This window comes from Cyprinus carpio, chromosome B4 (assembly GCF_018340385.1).
Source record: "Cyprinus carpio isolate SPL01 chromosome B4, ASM1834038v1, whole genome shotgun sequence".
In the NCBI taxonomy this organism is placed as follows: domain Eukaryota; kingdom Metazoa; phylum Chordata; class Actinopteri; order Cypriniformes; family Cyprinidae; genus Cyprinus; species Cyprinus carpio.
The window spans coordinates 5,121,635-5,141,683 of record NC_056600.1 but is presented as its reverse complement, the minus strand read 5'-3'; the positions used below and the strand labels follow the sequence as shown (position 1 = coordinate 5,141,683).

At 38.3% G+C, this 20,049-nt stretch overlaps 1 protein-coding gene and 1 long non-coding RNA gene across 3 annotated transcripts; one reads left to right on the top strand and one right to left on the bottom strand.

Annotated features, from left to right (window-relative positions):
- Positions 1 to 2,323: 2,323 nt before the first annotated feature.
- LOC109048964 (leucine-rich repeat neuronal protein 3-like) lies at positions 2,324 to 14,356 on the bottom strand. 2 transcript variants are annotated; one of them, XM_019066625.2, is made up of 2 exons: positions 14,049 to 14,356; positions 2,324 to 5,921 (listed from the first exon to the last, which is right to left on the bottom strand). In XM_019066625.2, the coding sequence occupies exon 2, from the start codon at positions 5,577 to 5,579 to the stop codon at positions 3,459 to 3,461; it is 2,121 nt and encodes a 706-aa protein (XP_018922170.1). In that variant the 5' UTR covers positions 5,580 to 5,921; positions 14,049 to 14,356; the 3' UTR covers positions 2,324 to 3,458. The 2 variants fall into 2 exon arrangements, with proteins under 2 accessions (XP_018922170.1, XP_042578598.1); XM_042722664.1 differs by having other exon boundaries at positions 2,324 to 5,917.
- On the top strand, positions 9,188 to 15,846 carry LOC122137136. The gene is made up of 3 exons (XR_006154636.1): positions 9,188 to 9,349; positions 9,747 to 9,888; positions 15,141 to 15,846. It is a non-coding gene; the product is annotated as an uncharacterized LOC122137136 (long non-coding RNA).
- Positions 15,847 to 20,049: the final 4,203 nt, after the last annotated feature.

The following is a 20,049-nucleotide window of genomic DNA, read 5'->3' as shown; positions in this document are numbered from 1 at the left end:
TAAAAGGCAAAGCAATCAATCAATGATCAGGAAAGCAATGATCCATGCCGGAATCTGAGTGCCAACTGGCTAAAAGGCTCCCTAAGGAATCTGATGTTGTCCTCATTTTCACTCCGAGGTCTTAGAAACAGAGGACTGTTAATGAGCCATAACAGGACTGAATGTTTTTGGTACTATAAATTTTACTGAGGTGAAACTTGAAAGCTTGTCAAAATGAATTAACAGGTAAATGGCATTTGAAAAATACTGAGATCGTATTTGTAAGCATTTTACGGTGCATCCAAAGAACTACTGTGTTTTTGATGATCGCTTATCTGTGAGTAAAACATTTTGATAACCTCATGACAAATGCATCTTGGGGCTGTGGTGCTCTGATGGGCAAGAAACATATCTGTCTTGACATTTTGTCTCGTCAGGAAATGCATTCAGTGTGGTCACCACTCAGAATTTAAGACTGCCTGGTTAAATGCAATATTGTCTTTCAAGAAAAAAGAAAAAAAAAAGTGGACCTAAACTCCATTTTGTGTAATATGTAAATAAATTGCATAATAGTTTTTATTTCAGAATTTTACTCTAAATACAAGATATTTCAGTATGAACAGTGTAGTATAATTTTGTCTACATTTTCATTTTGCCCCTGCATGATTACAGGGAACTAGTTAGCACTACATTGCACATTGTTTTATGTTTATTTTAATGGGGGTTGTGGCACAGCCACATTTTGCAGGCCAGATCACATCAGAGTGAGCTCACAGAGATTATAAGTGCTATAATTATCCAAATCCCTGGGTGCTTATGAAAGAAATTTAAATGATTGTTGTCATTTCGCTTTTTTTATTGCAACAGTGGCCTGTAACCGGAAAGGCCCAAGTACAAATGTAGTTTTTAATAGGGCAATAACTCAGATGTCCAGCTGGGTTTGGCACCTAAACAAACAGAACTATGGGACGTTTAATTTCTTCTTAGTGAGACTACCTAAGCGAAAAAAGACTGTTGTTAGGAATTTTCCTGCGATATGTTTTCAGGCATTATGAAATTGAATTTGTCTTAGACAGTGTAGGTAGCTTGTTCAACAAAAATCTGTTTAGTGAAATAGAGGAGATATCATTGTTAGGCCCCTAAAGCTTTTAAAATCTCTCCCACTCCTTTCTTAATAAAAGTTATTCCTCTAGAAATGGTTTAAAACACAGACAGATGAATTCTAATATCATGTTTGATGGCCTTGGAGTTCTTTTATCTGTATGAGGTGCAGGGAAATATATTTGAGGATTCATCACATTTAATTTTGTTTTGTCCTCTTTAAGAATTCAGTTGTGAAATCTTGCTGATTCCATTCCTTCAGGATGAATCCGGTTTAAAACAGATATAATATAGCTGCCACTGCATAATTAGTGGTTGAGTTTTTACTTTTGTACCAATGCTTTCTATCTGTTGCAGGCTTATCTGGTTTATCATACTTCTGCTACAACGTAATTTTTCTTTTGATGCAGTACAGGTACATGGTGACCTTGTCTGTATCTGCAGAAGCACCTCAACCTGCAATATGACTGAAAAGGGAGGGCAAAGGCTTGTGGACTTCAGCCTGCCTAAACAGTGCCAGCATAGAATTTGAGTTATTATTTAGCTCTCCTTGTGTTTGACTGATAGCCGGCCTCTAAAAGGCCTGTCTGCACTGCTGAAAGCCTCACTGATGTACGAGCACGCCTGTCTGACAAATCCTCTGTGTCAGTCAGTGGCTGACGAGCATTCGTCATGTTTGTAATTTTTTGGGTTGTGAGTCTGTGCTGGATCTTAAATGGAGCAAACACAATATGATTCTTTGCAGCTGATTCAGTTGTCTTGACTTGAACCAGGCTGTCCCCTCTTTATGCCGCTGGAAGAATAGTTATCCAGGAAATAAAAATGTTGTCATTTGCCAACCCTGTTGTTTCAGTCACATTTGACATACTTTTGTGAAACACAAGAAGTTTAGCAGAATGTCTAAGCTATTATTTTCCAAACAACATTTTATTTATGGTTCTTTTTTTTCTGTTATTTGTAGAGTTTATTGCTCATTTGCACTGCCACATGTTCCATGTTGACTTGTTTTTGTAGGCTTGACAGTGTCTATTCCTATTCACTTATATTGTACAGATAAGAGCACCTTGGAGATTATGCTAATCTTCTTTTGTGTTCTGCAGAAGAAAAAGTCCTATAAATTTGGAAAACCATGACAACATGAGAACATTAAATTCTGGATGAACTATTCCTTCAAGATGCGTTTGTTAATCATGGTAAGGATTTTTCCCCAGAACTTAGATCAGTAAACATACTGATTCCAACATGAGAAGAAAAAAAAAATGCTGACATTTATTTAGTTTTTACATTACCTTAAGCAAATTGGTCTCATTGACTAATGTGCTTAGAGTAGAACAGACAGCACAGTCAATATAAAAATCGCTTTTTCACACTCAAAGCAAGGACGCAATCCTTTTAAACCATGTTTATGCTAAAAATACTCTTATAGTATTTGCACAAATTTGCATGTGAGGCTGGAATCATGGCTCTGTTCTCCAGGGATCTCTCAGGAAACCATTAGAAGTAACATTCAAAAGTTTTTTTTTTTTTTTTACTTTCTTTCTTTTTTTCTGGTCTAAGATTCAGGAGTAGGCACTTACCCTGTCATGATAAACCTTTTGCAATTTATGTCTGAGAGATGCTATTAAAGTGTCTGCATTCAACAACATCCAGTCCTGATAGTAATGTAATCAAATATAATATATATTTATGTATATAGATTCCTTAAGATGTACATTTGTGTTTTATTCAGCAAATGAGTAGTCTCGTTGCTTAAGTTGTATCTTTCATACTGTAAGTAATTCACACTTGTTTACTGCCTGGCTACTGCACAGAAGATACCTGTTACATTTCTGGACAGAATATATAACAATTTTAGGCATGAAAAGACAGATCTGCTTTTAAATAGAAAAATGACATATTTCATCAAAAGTTCACATCATAATCACCGTAATCTTCTATTCTACTAGATTTCCTTCTCAACAAACAGTCGGGTCCCTAACACGCCTATGTGGTTGTCGTACAGCACAGACGGTATTGCTTGGGACCACAAGGACTGTTCCACTACTCTTTACACATTTAACAGTCAGGTATGAGAAAACACCTTCCTGACGTCTTAATATCATCTGTTTTCAGTGAATGGCCTAGAAATTTCACACCGCATATTTTAGCAGCAAGTCTCTATCTCTCGCTATAGTTATCAGTGATCCATTGCCAGTTGCCACATCTGACAGCTTGTGATGAGGGGCTATAGAGCTAGTTATAGATTTTTAGACATCCCTTCCATTTGAATTTGATGTCTGTTTCAAGGCAAAAAGATAAATAGCAAGTTGGAAAAGCAAGTTTTCCACTCTTGCCTTGTCAATTTGCTTGTAGTTTTTGTGGTCCTCTGAAGGTGCAGCTTAAAATGCATTGTCCAACACATTTATGACTGTGGCTTTCACCTCAACAGCAGCTGGCATCCCTTTCCCAGAAATCCAGAGCCTTGTAAAGGGAGACCGCTGGCTGGTCTCAGACATCAGAGCCACTGTGGAAGGGTATCGCTTCAGTTCTCCATAAATGCAGTGGTTCCTCATAAAGACATAAATCAGAAAGCAAGCCACTGAGATCACAATGAAAAGCATACCAAAAGCAGCAATCAGCACCAAGTCCCACCTCTCGGAGTCCTTTACGGCTTGTTCTAATCCTTTAGTTAGGACATTGACACATCTGGTGTCATGTGTATGATGGATGCTGTGAATGTCCACACACACTTTGTACTCTGTAGCAGGGCTGAGATGTGTGAGATTATATACAGTAACGTCAGATGTTACCCTAGCTGTGAATGCCACCGTTGGATGGTTTGCAGTGGGCACTGTATACCACTTAATGTTTGGTGCCAGGCTACCATGAGAGGCATTCCAGGATATCAAAACAGAGTTGGTCTGTACAGATTCGATGCTGACCTTCAGTGAGTCATTGACAGGTTGTGGGAAGTATCCATTTACCTCCACTGAGACAGATTTCAGGTCTGCCCCAACAAGATTGTGTGCCACACATGTGTACAATCCAGCCTCGCTCTCAGTGATATCATAAATATCAAGTGTGCCTTCGGGGTGCATGTAGAATCTTGCAGAAACAGCATTTGGGATGACCCTTCTCCCTGACGGAGTCACCCAGTAAATGTCTGGCTCAGGTTCAGCAAAGGCACGGCAGTGAAGAGACACAGATCTCCCACTTTCCACATTGACTTGTGTGGGGAGGCTTTCTGAAGAGATGAGAGGCAGACAGATCTCCATCATCTCTCTGAAGTGAACCTGCCGCACATGCTGACCTTCATACTCTGGAGGTTCCACACAGAACAGGGAATCAGGCTCCATGAAGCGAATGTTTGTTTTGTTCATGTTCATCCACCGTACAACACAGTCACAGCGGATAGGGTTAGAGTGCATGCTAACCTCCCGGAGATTAGGGAGGGACTCCACTGTTATCCTGTGGAGGGCACTTAAAGCATTCCCATTTAACATTAGAGTTTCCAGCCTCGGCAGCCTATAGAAAGCATTTGGATGTATGTAGGAAAGTTTGGGGTTGTTGGTGGCTTCGATTTTGGTCAGTTCTGGGAGGTTGTTGAGGGCAAAACTATCAATGGACACCAACTCAGGCATGCTGTTAATGCCCAGCTCCTTAAGATGGAGCATGTCCACAAAGTCACCCCTCTGAATTCGCCCAATGGGGTTCTTATTAAGATCCAAAAACTTGAGGCTCTTCAGATGCCTGAGAGCACCATGAGGTACCTTAGGGAATGTATTATCATAGAATGAGATACTCTCCAGATTGTCAAGGCCCAGAAGTGAGTCGTCTGGTATCTGTGACAGGTTCATTCTAGTAAGAACCAGGCTGCGAAGGTTTCTCAGAGGCTTGAAGCTCATATCCTGAATAGAGAGGACAGGATTTTCCCCAATCATTAGAATTTCCAAATTTGGTAAGGGCTCAAACCATTCACTTTTTATACTCTGAAGCCGGTTGGAGTTGAGGTGAAGTCTCAGCAAGCTCTGAAGGCCACGGAAAGCCTCGGGAGAAATGAAGGAGATGAGGTTGTGATTTAGATAGAGCTCCTGAAGGTTGGTCAGTTGAGAAAGGCTGTTGTCTGGTAGGGCACATATCCAGTTTTCCTCCATGTGTAGGGTTAAGAGTTGAGGAAGGTGACCAATATTGACATCACTTATTGATGACAGGTTGTTTTGGGAGAGATCAATCTCAGTGATGTTTGCCAGGTAATCCAAAGGGTGCTCAATCTTAGCAATGTTGTTGGTCTGCAGTAAAACGACTTGTGTATCAGATGGCAATCTCATGGGCAGGTCAAAAAGTCCGAGGTCATTACAGTCAACAGTGGGAGCCTCCATATATACAGAGTTAGGGGAAAACCAGGGTCTAATCTCACATACGCAAAGTTTGGGACAACTGACTTTCTCTTCTGCAGCAAGAACCAAGGTAGTCACTGCAAGACCCACTAGCAAATAATCCGCAAATGATATGTCCTTCATATTGGCACAGTTCCCACCAGTAAGTAGTTGGTCCTTAAAGATTTTGTGGCAAAAGCACTTCACTTCAAAAATAATCAACCATTTGTGGTGATCACTTGAATCCAACAAAGGGCCTTCCCTAGGCCCTGACTGATGTGCTGTCAACAGATGCGATGTCCCGTTGCCAAGTCTCCCGTAATTCAGATTGAAGGTGGTGTATGAAATTTTACTGGTTGGGCAGATAAAGGTAAAAAGGTCACCATTAAACCTCAGGTAGCGGCGGGTTTCAGCTAGGCAGAAGCAAGGCCGTTTATTTCATTTAATACTACAGATGATGCCATCATCAGCCTAATCCACTTCTACCTGAAGAAAATAAGAAAAAAGAGATAAAAAAATTAGCATATAATTACCGGAAAAATGCAAGGGCATCACTAAGGCAAGACAGAGGCATGCTGACATTTACAAAAGCCACATTAAAGCACTCTGATGTCTGCTGACATTTTATTTAGCAATACCTTGCATGCTAAGCCTTTGACATATGGATATGGGTGTCCTTCACCTTGGATATTATTTTGGAATTCTGAAGCTGAAGTTCACTAAAATGTGTGAATTATGAAGCTTAGTGTGTTTGACATGTAGGCATTAATATTGCTGCTTATTTTTTAAAAAGGGTAGATTCCCCCGATGCAACTCACCATGATGAAATGTTCTAGCCATGTACAATGTGAAAAATAACACAATTGGGCTATAAAAAACATATACTATGGCCGTGAATACTAGATATTTTAAGTGCAAATGGCACATTAGGTCTCAACATTACTTTTAAACACCAATTTGTTATTTTTCCACTGTTAATAGCAACTCTTTGTTGTACTATACAGAATAGAGCTGAAGATCTTTGCCCGGTCGGGTTCAGGCTTAATTTATATCATTCCAGGCTCAGGCCGGGCTCGGGCTTGCGTGGTAAATGAGCGGTCATGTGATGCATTTCGATTAACGCAAGAAAGATCCGAAAATGGATGCTGAGGAGATGAAATGGGGGCTTGCCTCTGTCAATTACGTTTTGGATGCACCAGCAACTAAAGCAAAGTCTGAGGTGTGGAAAAGTTTTGACCATGTGCATAATGAGAATAATGAGCCAGTGGGTTATGTTGCTGGACACACCATCAGTGATTGCTGAAGCCATCTACAGTGGATTCAATAATTTTACCACAGACAGTCTTCAGTAAGCTTCACAGACGGAGAAACCCAGAGTTCATCCCTCAGGGCTCTGTGGAGGTGAGAGTGTGTTTTTTTGTTGTGTAATTGAGGGGGCGAAATGTGTGATTTTTCCAAGGCAACAAGATTCTTCATTAATCCAAGAACACTCAGAAAAAACTTCAAACAGGGACCCTTATGATGAATAATATTTGCAGCAACAGAATCTGTTTGAAGTACATGATATATAGGGCCTTCCCCAGATCAGGTGATTTCTGTCTGGTGGGGGGTTACTGCACTTGATCTGTTGTCTCTCTATCACCGAAGTGTACTTGTGTTGTAAACAGAGACGCTAGGAACTACACTGAATTGTCCCATAGACAACGACCGTCAAATTGTTAATAAGCCTAGCAGGTAACGAAGGCTTTTGAATTTGGGTGTTTATTATACCTCATAGATGTGCAGCTACTCTCACGGTGGTTGGAAAATGGCTGCTTGACAATACCTGTGTCAGCCATAAATACTGGAAAATGCATCTAGTTTTCCTGACTGACACGAATGGCCTATTTTCCTGACGTGTTAAATGGAGCACTGCTCCTACAGCACCTGCATGTTCTCTCTAGTAGTGCAGGTTCACTACTAATGCTGTGCGTAGGCATGCTTGTCTGTTGACAGCATAGCGTTAATGTGCAATAAATTAAACTGCAGTTTGTTTTTCTCCTCATGTTTCTAGTCTCTTCTTTTAAATTGTAATATTTCAGGATCCCTGATTTTCCCAGATATTAGAGTATCAAGATATTAAAATTAGTACTTCGTATTTAATAAATGTTTAGAATTTAGGAAGCATTTAGGAGAACTGTTCTGGCGACCCACGTGAAATATGTTTTATCCTTCTTTCTAATTTCTATTGTAGAGGAATGTTTTTTTTTTCATTTTGCCCTTTTAGACAAGGTTATGCTTTTGATGCAGGGCCAGAGTTTCCGTGTTCAGTGATTTCACATCATGAACAGGACCATTTAACAATGCACAATAAAGGCATAGTTCAATGAGGCATGAATAATTTGGCACTGCTATGAGTGTGTTAAATCAAGGTTTCCATAGTCAACAGCATCATCTGCAGCTGTTAGATTTCTGTACATTATTTCAGAATGTAATTATTTAGCTACATTTTGAAAAAGGAATTGAAATTGTGTAGCAGTGGCATCATTATTTCATACATGTTGTGAAGTGAGAAGAAATCAAAGACCTTTTTAGTCATTTTAAGACTACAAAATCAATACACTATCCTCCAGAAATAACCATGTTAGAGCCCTAGTTTCTGCGAAGGTAAATAATGTCTTTTTTTGTGTGTAATGACTGGCTCATGATCGTGTTCTGGAGGCTGTTTCTGTTAAGAGTATCTACAAAAAACACTCCCAGGAGAGGGAGTTGTACACTAATACAACTAAACCTGTATTAACCTCCACTGACTCTGTAACAGCAATAAAGGTATGGCGCACCCATTATAATCTCCAGTCAAAGACAAATGAAGGAAATTAGGCTTAACCCAGTTAAATTCAGGTGAGAACGTACAAACATAAGAACTTGGAACAACACCATGGCTCATAGAGCTTAAGTGGCAATACCTTGCATAGTGTGCCACGCTTTCAGAGACAGAGAGAAATGCAACTAATACCAGAGAAAATGGAATTTCAAGATGGATGCCTCTAATCACTGTCCTGATGTACTGCAGAGTCAGTCAATGAAATTGGAGAGAAGAAGAGTCAGAGAATCATTCCCCGGCATTATTTGCCAGCCTGATATCACAGAGCTAGCATCATCATGATAGGGCTTGTAAAATATAGTGGCATGTTTGAATAAATGTGTCCAGTGGGCAGAAGCCCTACTGACCCTGGGAAGTAACTCAGGCTGTATGGTGGCAGCCCGGCTCCTGTGTTTGCTTTGGGCTGAGTTGTTTGAGATAGGCTGTAAATCTTGGGCTGGGGACTGATTACTGAGCTTGAGGTCCTCTTAAACCCCAAGTTAGTGCCTCTGCAGATTGGAAAATAGCTGTAGCAACTCAATGTAAACTGCACTGGGGATAATAACATGTTTTGTGTTTTTAAATAGGGATACATATACATTAATGCTTCATTCTTCAAGAATCGGCTAAAAACACATCTCTTCCATCTTTATTTGACCTTTTAGACTTGCACTCTATTGTACTAACACTTGCTTCTCTAATCTTTTTTGTATTCTAAATATGTTATCTTTTTATTTATTATACAATTAACAAAAGCAAAAAAGGCCTCAAACACTAACTTGCGCTGTTCTTATTCTATTCTGTTTTCTTTTTATTATATGATTTAAAAAAAAAAAACTTGCTACGTGTACTGCATTAAGCTGAGACTTGTTATAGTACTTGCATATCATTGCTCTTTTTTTTATTTTGATTGCTTCCATTGTCCTCATTTGTAAGTTGCTTTGGATAAAAGCATCTCCTAAATGTCTAATATTAGCAAATACAATAATTGATCATCAGTCATCAATTGATTTGATGATGTTTTATTCCTTACAGGTCTCAAGCCACCACTTCCTAGCCACTCCATCTCCAGGTAATTTTAAGTTAATTGTTACAAGTACAAAAAAAAAAATTGGGGGGTTAGAACATGAAAGTAACATTTAACTGACCAGCAAGCTCACATGGGTATTTGAAATATATATGATGCCAGGTGTAGCTGTAGGCTTTCTTTTCCAGTTAAACTTCTGTCAAACAGATCGCATGTACAGAAAGTAGGGCAGAGGTGGAATTGCTTCCTGTAAAAATAGCCTTTTGTATTATAGAAATGATTCAGAGGAAATATTGTTCAAATGGTCTTGAGAATTTTTCTCGCTCATTCATACAAATGTCTACAGAAGACATCCCTGCTCTTACACCCATGCTCTCTCTCCTCTTTGTGTTTCACTTAAGCTCTTATTTTTCCCCTCCTCTCTTCACATGCTCTGTGTAAGCTGTTCTCTCAGCCCTGGAGAAGACGCAAAGGGCCTAGGTGCCAGCCAGTTTGCATAGGCCTCTCAGTGGGTGGCATAGTCTGTTTTGCTGCTCCTCCCCCTGCCCTGTACTTCATTGATTTGCCATTACACTATTTTCAAGGTAAGGGAAGAGTCCATTAAACAGGCTTTGCTTTGCAATGTGTGTGCATAATGAAGTTTCCAGTGCAATGCTCAAGGAACGTTTCCCTTTGCACCTGCTCTCATGTGCTCGCAAAATCAACACCGAGTCGACGGTTAATGCAGAATCAATGTTCCAAATTAACCGATGGACCCCACAGGTTTAAGCTTTTCCAATGCTGTCGTTTGTTTCCCTCAATGAATTCAAGTGTACATGAACAATTCTGGTATTTTGTAACTGATTGTTTGATGCTGATTTGCTCTTTCAGGAAAATCTAGTTTATGCTGATATAAATTATCTTGAACGGCAATTCCTGAAGGAAATATAAGTGCTTGCAAGGCAGAAAAAAATCAGTGGTGATGTACTAGACAAGTACAGGTTTTTAAGATTTGGTTCTGTGCAAATGAAATGCCAGATCAGAGCCACTTTTGCTGTTGTCATGACACTCAGCGTGCATCTTATTTTATTTATTATTTATTTTCTCTCGGCTGTGGATGGAACCTCGCACCCAACGCAACACTGTCCTTGCCATGTGACACCATGTCCTAACTAGATGCGAAACCTTTTCCATGTTAACTGGAGTTTCTGTCCTAACTAGCCGTGACGGCGACACTCGAAATTTCTAATTTAGAAACGGTTTCTATTTCCGCGACGTTGCGGCTGGAACAACAACATACAAACTATATGACAGAGGATAATCTCAGGTGATTATATGCTTTACTCAAAGTTAAATGTGTCTTATATGCGTTTAAATATCAAATTGCATGACCTTACAGCCATACTGAAAGCAACAATAGATAGTTTACCTCAGATCTTGAAAATAAATTAAAGCAAAGATGACTGTTAAAATTTTTGTGTCATTGTGGACATATTGGTGTATTCAATGAATAGTATGTTATCAGTCATTCAGTATGTACATTTAATGATGTATCCATTTCATTGTGAGAGCAGTGTGCTTTCAGAGAGAGCCCGCCCACACATGCTTCTGATTGGCTGTGATATTTGACTGATTCTGTCACTTCACGTGTGGTGTGGACACCCTAATTGCTTGTCGCTGGAATCTTGTCGTGTCGCGTGTAGTTAGGACACAGGGGGAGAGTGGCTTTAAACTCTTGAATAGATCTAAGGACAAAAATACCAATCGCAAGTCACTACTCAAATAGTTGCAAGGTGGAAGAGCAAATCACAATTTGTTTTGCAAATATTATTATGGATTTTGAATGGTAAACATCAATTACCTTTTTTCCAATTTTAATATTAGGCTAAATTTGTGGGGATGAAAGTGAAAAGGGGTATATCAATACAGTTCTACCATGCAAGCACTAATTAAATATATATAAAATATATATGCTTATAAGCGAAACGCATGCTATTCGAAGGTTTAAAGATTTAAATGCACATTCTTGCAAAATTTGCAAACCAGTAGGCCAACTATGCACAGTTAGTTACTAAATTACCCATCAAGGATCAATAAAGTATCTCTTTATCTCTCATTCCTATTATTGACCCCTTTCTAAGCTAGAATGCCTTCTAAGCAAGGCATTACTGCTCATATAGCTAGAGATAAACTGATTATCTGGGTGCAAATGTGGTTTGGATTTAAAAACACATTGACATGAATTAGAATGCAGAATGTTTAGATGCCAGTACAATCATTTTTATATCAGATGTACATTTCTTTTATAATGTTATAACTCCAATTGTACATTCTCTTTGAGTTTTAAGAGAGTTTTCCAGAATTTTCCCTTAAGGTTCTGAATATGCTGTATGAAAATTCTGACTCATATCGATATAACCACATTGCTCATCCAGAGACATGTAACGTTGCTATTTGCTCTAACATGCATAACCCAGCCTGGGGAAAAGATACCATGCACAATGGGCAGAATAATTGCATCACTAAACTACACTATATATGAAAAATCTAATTATAAAAAAAAAAAAAAATCTAATCTCCAAGCGTACAAATACAGCATTTATCTCTAATTGGGCCTGATTGATTGAAAGCATGTTCCCAACAGCAAGTGTCAGTCGATCTATTGGTGAAGCAGTGCATGGTTTATTGTGTTCTAAATATCTCTAACTTGACTGTTTAGACATAATGAGATCCCAGTTCTCACAGTATGTGCTCTATACTGCACCGGATGCCTCTACTACAGGTATCAGTCTAATCTAAGAACAGATGGAGAGCACAGCAGTGCTTCTCAGATGGTTCTGCTCTGTTTACTCGTGAAAACACAAATAGCATATGCTGCTATCATATTCTCTTATTAAAGTCTATATTTTGAAACCGAACTAGTCAAAGCTTTTGCAACAGTGAGAGAAAATGGAGTGTGGCGACCTTTTCAACAGATGGAGATTGGGGAGAAATCATTAAAAAGCCAGTTTACTCTGCCTTAGATCTTTTTTTCCATATTTGTATTAGACATGGCAGTTACAACAATACAAAATATATTATATTAACATTTTCATTAATGCATTTGGCACAGGCATTATCCAAAGTGACCCTCGGTCCAATCAAGGTATGCTTTCAATGGGAATTGAACCCATGATATTAGTGTGGCTAGCATTATGCTCTGCCAGAACATGAAAGCATTTTAATCTTTCATTTGTTTGATGAAGTGTTAAGCTAATGAAATGCTACACTTCTTATTTTTCAACACTCATGTTGTGATGTTTTGTTTCGAAGCCCACACCACTTTGCACTGACAATGCAGGCTTGCATAAATTGGATTTCAAACCGCACATCCACCATTGATTTGTGCTTCAAACTGTTTAGTATGACACAACGATCAGAGAAAGCAATTTCCCAGCACCTCGTCATACAAAGCGCTACTAAAATCAGTTAAACACTCCAGTGTGCTCACAGAAGCCGCGTCTGAGAGATCCTTCATATTAAGGGTTTTACTTATTGTCTGTTAATTAGTGCAGCCATCAAGTGGCCCATGTGATTACATTTGTGATTAAGAATTGCCTGCTCAGGTCTTTAGACCTCTTAGGAGTTTGGAGAGTTTGGCATGAAAGAGACTCCAAGGACACAAACTGGTTGGAGTGTATTGTCTACCATTAAGCCACAAACATTTTCGCTTTGTAACAAGTCAGTGGCCTGCCATCAGCGAGGGACAACTGGTAATGGCTGTCCCAGGCCCTGTGGTGGTCCCACTAAGGTCCTCTAAGGGAAAGCCCAATCCTTCCATATTTTTCTTTCAGGCCCAATGACCTTTGCCCCTGAAACCCAGTGATCTAATTGGTATCTGCTTGCTAGTAGAGGATCATATATGGATATTTATGTGATGCACTTTTTTTGTTCTTTTTTTTTTTTTTTTTTTTTTACATAATTCTTCTTTAATATTTTTCATTTTAATTTTAATAATTTAATTTGCACAACCCCAAAAATGTGTTAAAAAATGCATGCATGCAAACACATAAATGCTATTTGCAATCTGTAAGACAACCTCTGACTTGTGTTTTAGAAAGTGCAGTGCCAGTCTGCAATGATTCCTCACCGCCTCCATCTACAAAGAGACGTGGGAAGACAAATTCGCTGGTTGTGTGATTAACAGCTGGGGTAAAAAAAAAAAAAAATGTCATCTGCATAGGAGGTGTTGTGCAGTGGACGGTATAAATTAGACTGAAGCAATGCGTGCAGATCAGACGAATGGATCAGAATCACAATGCCTCCATTCAAAGTGATATACATTCATTTAACAATACTTACTGTACAGTGAATGCTCAAGGCGACTGCATTTGAAATTCATGTGCTATAGGGGTGCTGTAGAACATCTTGGACGGCAACAGGGTGATTTAAGGGACATTGAGAACAGCCAGATGCAAGACTGCCTGTGGCTATTCGTCCAGGACGTGCCTTGTGTCCAAAAAAATACGCATGCCAAACTGGAGCACAGATTTCTCAGCAACAGGAATTCTGTGCTCCAGGTTGGCATGGCTATTTATTCGAATACCTACGTGCTTGTTATCCATTTCCCTCCATTTCTGCTCCTTCACGGTCGTTTTGCAGTGAACTAATCACTCTGACGCATATTCTCTCAACTTGAATGTGGATGCTCATTAAGTAAAAACCAACTAAGATTATTATTAATGAACCAAATAGATGAGGTGGATCGGAAAATGTTCAAACTTACCGTTTCAACGTAAGTCATTCCGGTCAATAAAACGACATGTATTCCGTTCATCTATAGCGCAGTGCTCCAGAGAGCGGAAAGCCGCGCCACGCAAATGAAAATAAGCGTGCGTGGTCTTCTTTTAGCGCAGATGGGAAATAGCAGCGGCACGCGCTCCTAACGTTAAGATTTTGCCGTGCGAATGAGGCAAAATCCACCAGGTGATAGCCGTCTGGAAGTTTTCTAGAGTCCCTCGCACTGACAACCTCCTCCTTCCTCCGCGTTCAGAGGCGCATCTGCAGCCGCTCGTTCGGTTGTCACATTGACATGCCGCTGTCTGCCCAGCAGTCATTAATATCGGAACAGCCCCCGAATCTCCAGAGATCAACCAATAGCGGCGGGGCGGAGAGAAACTCTCGCAGCTGATTGGTTAAACTGCCGCGTCTGTCAGACAAGAACAGTTAGAGGAGAGGCGGAAGAAAATGTTGAAATTAATTTCTGATTGCGTCGTATTTTGGGGTTGTTGTATTTTTCAGACATTTTGTTTACAAGTGACTGAGAGAAGACCGTATGGACCGTATGGAAGACCGTCGTGTGTTTATATTAGTTTCTAAAGTAATATAACCTCGAGTTTAAAACATAATATAGGGGCAAACAAGTGATAGTTGTCACACTTGGACACTGTCTCCAGTCAATATTTCTCAGGAGGGTTTTTTTTTTTTTTTCCCAATTTCAGTTCATTTCAAGAGTTTCTCAGTCTTGACTTATAAAATCAGTGCATATTGTTTATGGCTTTTGATGTTACAATGAAAACTTAATTGAAACCATGTAGGATAGGCTTTTTATCTGAAATTACACTGTAATTTTTAGAGATAATTAAAGATAATTTAAATGAATCATTCATGAAACCGCAAATATACACTTAACAACATACAATCGTTTTGTCAAAAAAAATTGTACAGTTATTTTGCTTTTTAAAATAATTGTATAGTTTTTAAACATTTAAAAGATGTGAAAACTTAGGGAATCACAATGATGTTGGTAGACAGTGCTCTTACTTGGTATTACATAAGTTATAACTGTTGTGTTTTTTATATTTTTGTATCATTGCAGACAAGGTGTAGCAATTTCATTTAAGGACCAGAACTGCCCAACAACCAGAATTTTGAGACGAAAAAAAAAAATCAGGAAGCTGAAGGTACGCTTTGCATGTATCCAGTTCTTTTGGTTCTTGTTTCAGAATACGTCCTTTTTGCTGTGACCCTGTTTTTAGGGATGAATTCACTGTGAAGGTGCTTTCCTGAAACGGGCCTGTCTTGCTTTACAGCCCATGCACAGGTCCTTCACAGCTCACCCTCGGGACTGCACACACCTTGAGAAAACAGGGATATAACTCATAATAAAACTCCCAATAGGGTCGGACACTGAACCATTTTTTTTTCTGTTCTGGCATCAGGAGACTGGTCTGCCAAAGAAAAAATGTGCATGTGCTATAAAAGCATAAATCTGGGTTTTGGTTGATGTCAGCAAGTACCAGGTTTTTCATCAGTCCATGCCCCCATTTATGAAAAATTTAGAGGAATATTAGGAATTTGTGAGGCGGTTTCGTCGTGGCATTTCGCTGCATCTGTTTTCTGACAGACAAGGCCTTAGAGGGCAGTTCAGTTTATTGACTCTGTCCCACAGTTATAAATATTTTTACAAGAAACTTAGAAAAGATGGTCTTACAGCCTCTGACAAAGACATAGAACCTGTAAAGTTTTCTGAAGAGCCTTTAACAAAAGTAATTTTAAATCTAAAGCGTACTGATTCTGAAACCACCATTTATTTTTAGTTTTCTGAAGAGCCTTTAACAAAAGTAATTTTAAATCTAAAGCGTACTGATTCTGAAAAGTTGTTTATTTAAATTGTTTCAAAAATGTGTAAAGTTTTTTGAAGAGTTTTTGATAATATTTTTTTTTTTAATTGTATTATTGCTTATTTTTTGATAATATTTATTTTTTTTTATGTTGTAATGATTCTGAAACCACCATTATGGCCAATACTTGCACAAAACTGATCGCACGGCTTGTGGGCGTCTGATGACTAGTCTTCCGGTAAGTAGAAGTCCTATGAAAAGAATTTTTTTTTTACCTTTTTTCTTTTTATACTTTGTCTTAAGATGATCATAAGTTGTCAACAGAAGTCCTAAGAAACCTTTTTTTTTTTATATAACTCGATCTCAATTTGTTAATGTTAGCGATGGCTAACCGTAGCTCGTTTGATATTTTATAATTTGTTTTGTTGTTTTCTATTTGTTGATTTGTTGCCTCTTTTTTTTTCTTTTGTCTAGAGGTGGCAATAGCCAAAAATACATTTTATGGGTCAAAATTATTGATTGTTCCATGAAGATATTTTGTAAATTTCCTACTGTAAATAAATAAATAAAAACGTAATTTTTGATTAGTAATATGCATTGCTAACTTCGTTTGGACAACTTTAAAGGCAATTTTCTCAATATTTAGATTTTTAGATGTTTTAGATTCCAGATTTTCAAATAGTTGTATCTCAGTCGAATATTGTGCTATCCTCACAAATCATACGCCTATGCATTGCTAATTTTATTCAGCTTTCAGAGTCGCTGTATAAATCTCACATTTTTTAAAAATTGACCCTTATGACTGATATTTTGTGGTCCAGGGTCATTTTTGATTAGTAATATGCATTGCTACTTATATAAAGGCAATTTTCTCAATATATATATATATTTAGATTCCAGATTTTATATATCTATATATATTGTGCTATCCTATCATATATTATAGATGAGGTATAAATCTCAATTATGATAAATTGACCCTTATATTTATGGTCCAGGGTATATATATATATATATATATATATATATATATATATATATATATATATATATATATATATATATATATATAGCACTGAATCATGGATGAGCAAATTTTACTTTGACCGAGGACTTGCCCAAGCTGAAACACCTTTTCCAAAACAGTGTCCTGAGAGGGCTTTGTCATAGACACTATCGTGACCTTGAACATGTGGTCAGTTTTATTGCCAGACAAAGGATGTTTAACAGATGCAGATAGTTCACCTAAAAATTTTGCTGAAATATTTTTCACACTCTGGCCATTCAAGATGGGAACATATCTGGAGAAATGTAGAATTACATCACTTTTTCACTAATGGATCCTCTGCAGTGAATGTGTGCCATCAGAATGAGAGACCAAACAGCTGATAAAAACGTCACAATAATCTATTCTTGTGAAGAGTAAAGCTGTGTGTTTATAAGAAATAAATCCTTAATTAAGACATTTTAACTTTAAGCTGTCACTTCTGGTTCATATTCCATTATAATTCTTTCTCCAGTAAAGAAGTCCATCCCCTGTTGTTCTCTTACATCAAAATCCACTGACATATTGCATATTTCTCTCCTGATTCAGGCAAGACAGGCTTTTTTGGAAAAATAAATATTATGGATAGAGGACCTATTTTAGCTAGAAACAGCAGTTTGAAGTTGAAAATTTTTTAATGATGGATTTTTCATACAAACATGCAGCTTTTTGCTTCACAAGATGTTAACTGATGGACTGGAGTCATGTGCATTACTTGTGGATTATTGTGATGTTTCTATCAGCTGTTTGGACTCTCATTCTGACGGCACCCATTTGCTGCAGAGGACCCATTGGTTCTGTTCTGACTTGTGACTGAACAGAGAAATGGCAAGTGACACTATTTTTTTTTTTTCTCATTAGAAAATTACGTAATGATGCAAAACCTCTTAGGGCTTCTGTATTATTCTGATTTTTGTAATTTGTATAGAACTTTTTATAGCCGTTTTCTAAAATAAAAATTGATAAAAGCAATGCCCCATTCATAGATAATAGCTGTGACATGAGCCACAGACATAAACAGTCTAATTTCTCAATATCCACTGCATCAGCACATTGCTTTTCAGTTTGGTGGAGTTGGAGAAAAGCTGGACAAGTGATGCTCCGTAAAGTAATGTGAGAGTGAGATGCCTGCAAAGACGCATGAGTTGCCTGGGAATACGCCTCTCAAACTGTAGCAGTTCTTGTGGTATGGGGCTGTCTGTGCCTGCAGTGCAGCTAACAGGCTTCCCAGGTGGGGGGTTGTTTAGTTAAGACTGATGTAGAGACATCCTGCCACCAGCCAACCACACACAACATCTCACTCTCCTCATTAGGCCTCCACACTCCCATGATGCTCAAGTTACTTTGCCAAGTTAAAAAATAGCTCATTTTCGCTTCCAATATGCAACAGAATCAGTGACTGTGTTCTTTCTTGCTTGCTTGCTTTCTTTGTCTTACTTCCTTTCTTTCAGGAGCCAGGTGCACTGCGAAATTTATTTCACCTATTAAAGGCTGCATAATTTGTAAGTAAAAGAGTGAGAAAGGGTAGATTTATTAGCCAGTGATTAGAAGCTTGTGTCAGCACACTGGCTAGCCCTGCAGTTTAGTTTATGTATCTCCAATCAGGCGTTCAACGCTCTTTAAACGTCCTTGTTAAGAGCGCAAACGTCCTGAGAGGCAGCCTATCATACACATCCAGCTTTCCTCTGTTAAAGTCAATATTATTAGTATTCTCACCAGCACCTGTGTAACACCATCTCTTCAAGCTTTGCTCTGAATGCCACAAAAGTTGACTGGATAAAAGGATAGATTTCTTTTTTGTTCCATACAAAAAAGCAGAGCGAGACTGCAGTTTTAGCCGCGGGATGTTCAAGGGCCTCTCTGAGGAGTTCTGTTGTCTCCCCTGGTTGTTCTGATTGAGTTCCCAGTAAAAGTGTCGAGGTTAACCTCGCTTATCTCCACCGATCATAAGGTGAGGCTCCAGGAGAGAGCAGTCCCATATCCTGGAGCTTCGATGTTGGGAAAAGGTTGGTATACATAAGAAAATGAGACAGAATAGAGAAGAAGAGGCTTCTTGTTGCAGGTGGCACCCTGGTTTTGTGGAAATGGACAAGTGCGGTGACTGAGCTTGAGTTTCAGATCTCATTGCATACAAGCTCAATAACAGATTTATGACTGACTTTGGCTGTCCATTGTTGAAAACCATTTTAATGTCTGTCTGTATGTGTGTGTGTGTGTGTGTGTGTGTGTGTGTGTGTGTGTGTGTGTGTGTGTGCATTTCTGTGCAACAGAGGCAGAATGATTTTGAAATTGAATCCTGGGATTTCCACACAAGCCCGTAGCTAGAAATTCTAGGGCCCTTACTTCTTATTCAACCATTTGTAAGGCTGAGATACAGTACTGCTTGATGGGACGGTGCATGTTGAATTGTGCTTTGATAAATTGCCCTGTGCAGCTTATGCACGGACGACCTCAGTTCAAATCCAATATTTCAATAGAATATTACTCAGTATTTCTCTCATCACAGTTCTCTTTTGTCGATACCTTTATCTCTTGATGTTTCTCATATATCTAGTCTTTGATTAGTTCCTTTATTTCTGCTTTTTACTGTTAGCTCTGTCCTTTCAATTTTCTTATATTTAAACTCATTTTGTACTGTATGTATTATCTCTCTTTTCTAGCTGAATACTGGTTTTAGTAAAGTAGGTATAGATTCTATATAACTCAAATGTAATCTTTATTATTTAAATTATATTTAATACATTTAAAATTAATTAAAATATCTCTTCTTATAATTTTTTTACCATATTTTGACAAAATACATTTAAAAATCAAAATAAATAAGGTATGTCACCACAGGTATTTATTTATTTATAAAGTTTATTAAAAAGTTGTCATGGCCGAAACGTTGTGTGACTTAGTTTTGAACGAATCAGTTAAGTGATTCATTCAGTGACTCACTTATTAAAAAATTGTCATAGTATCAAAGCTACATCAGATCCGTTGTGTGTCTTAGTTTACTAACAAATCAGTTGTCTTATTCTGCATGACTGTATATATAATATAATTCATATATATATGTGTGTGTGTGTGTGTGTGTGTGTGTGTGTGTGTGTGTGTGTGTGTGTGTGTGTGTGTGT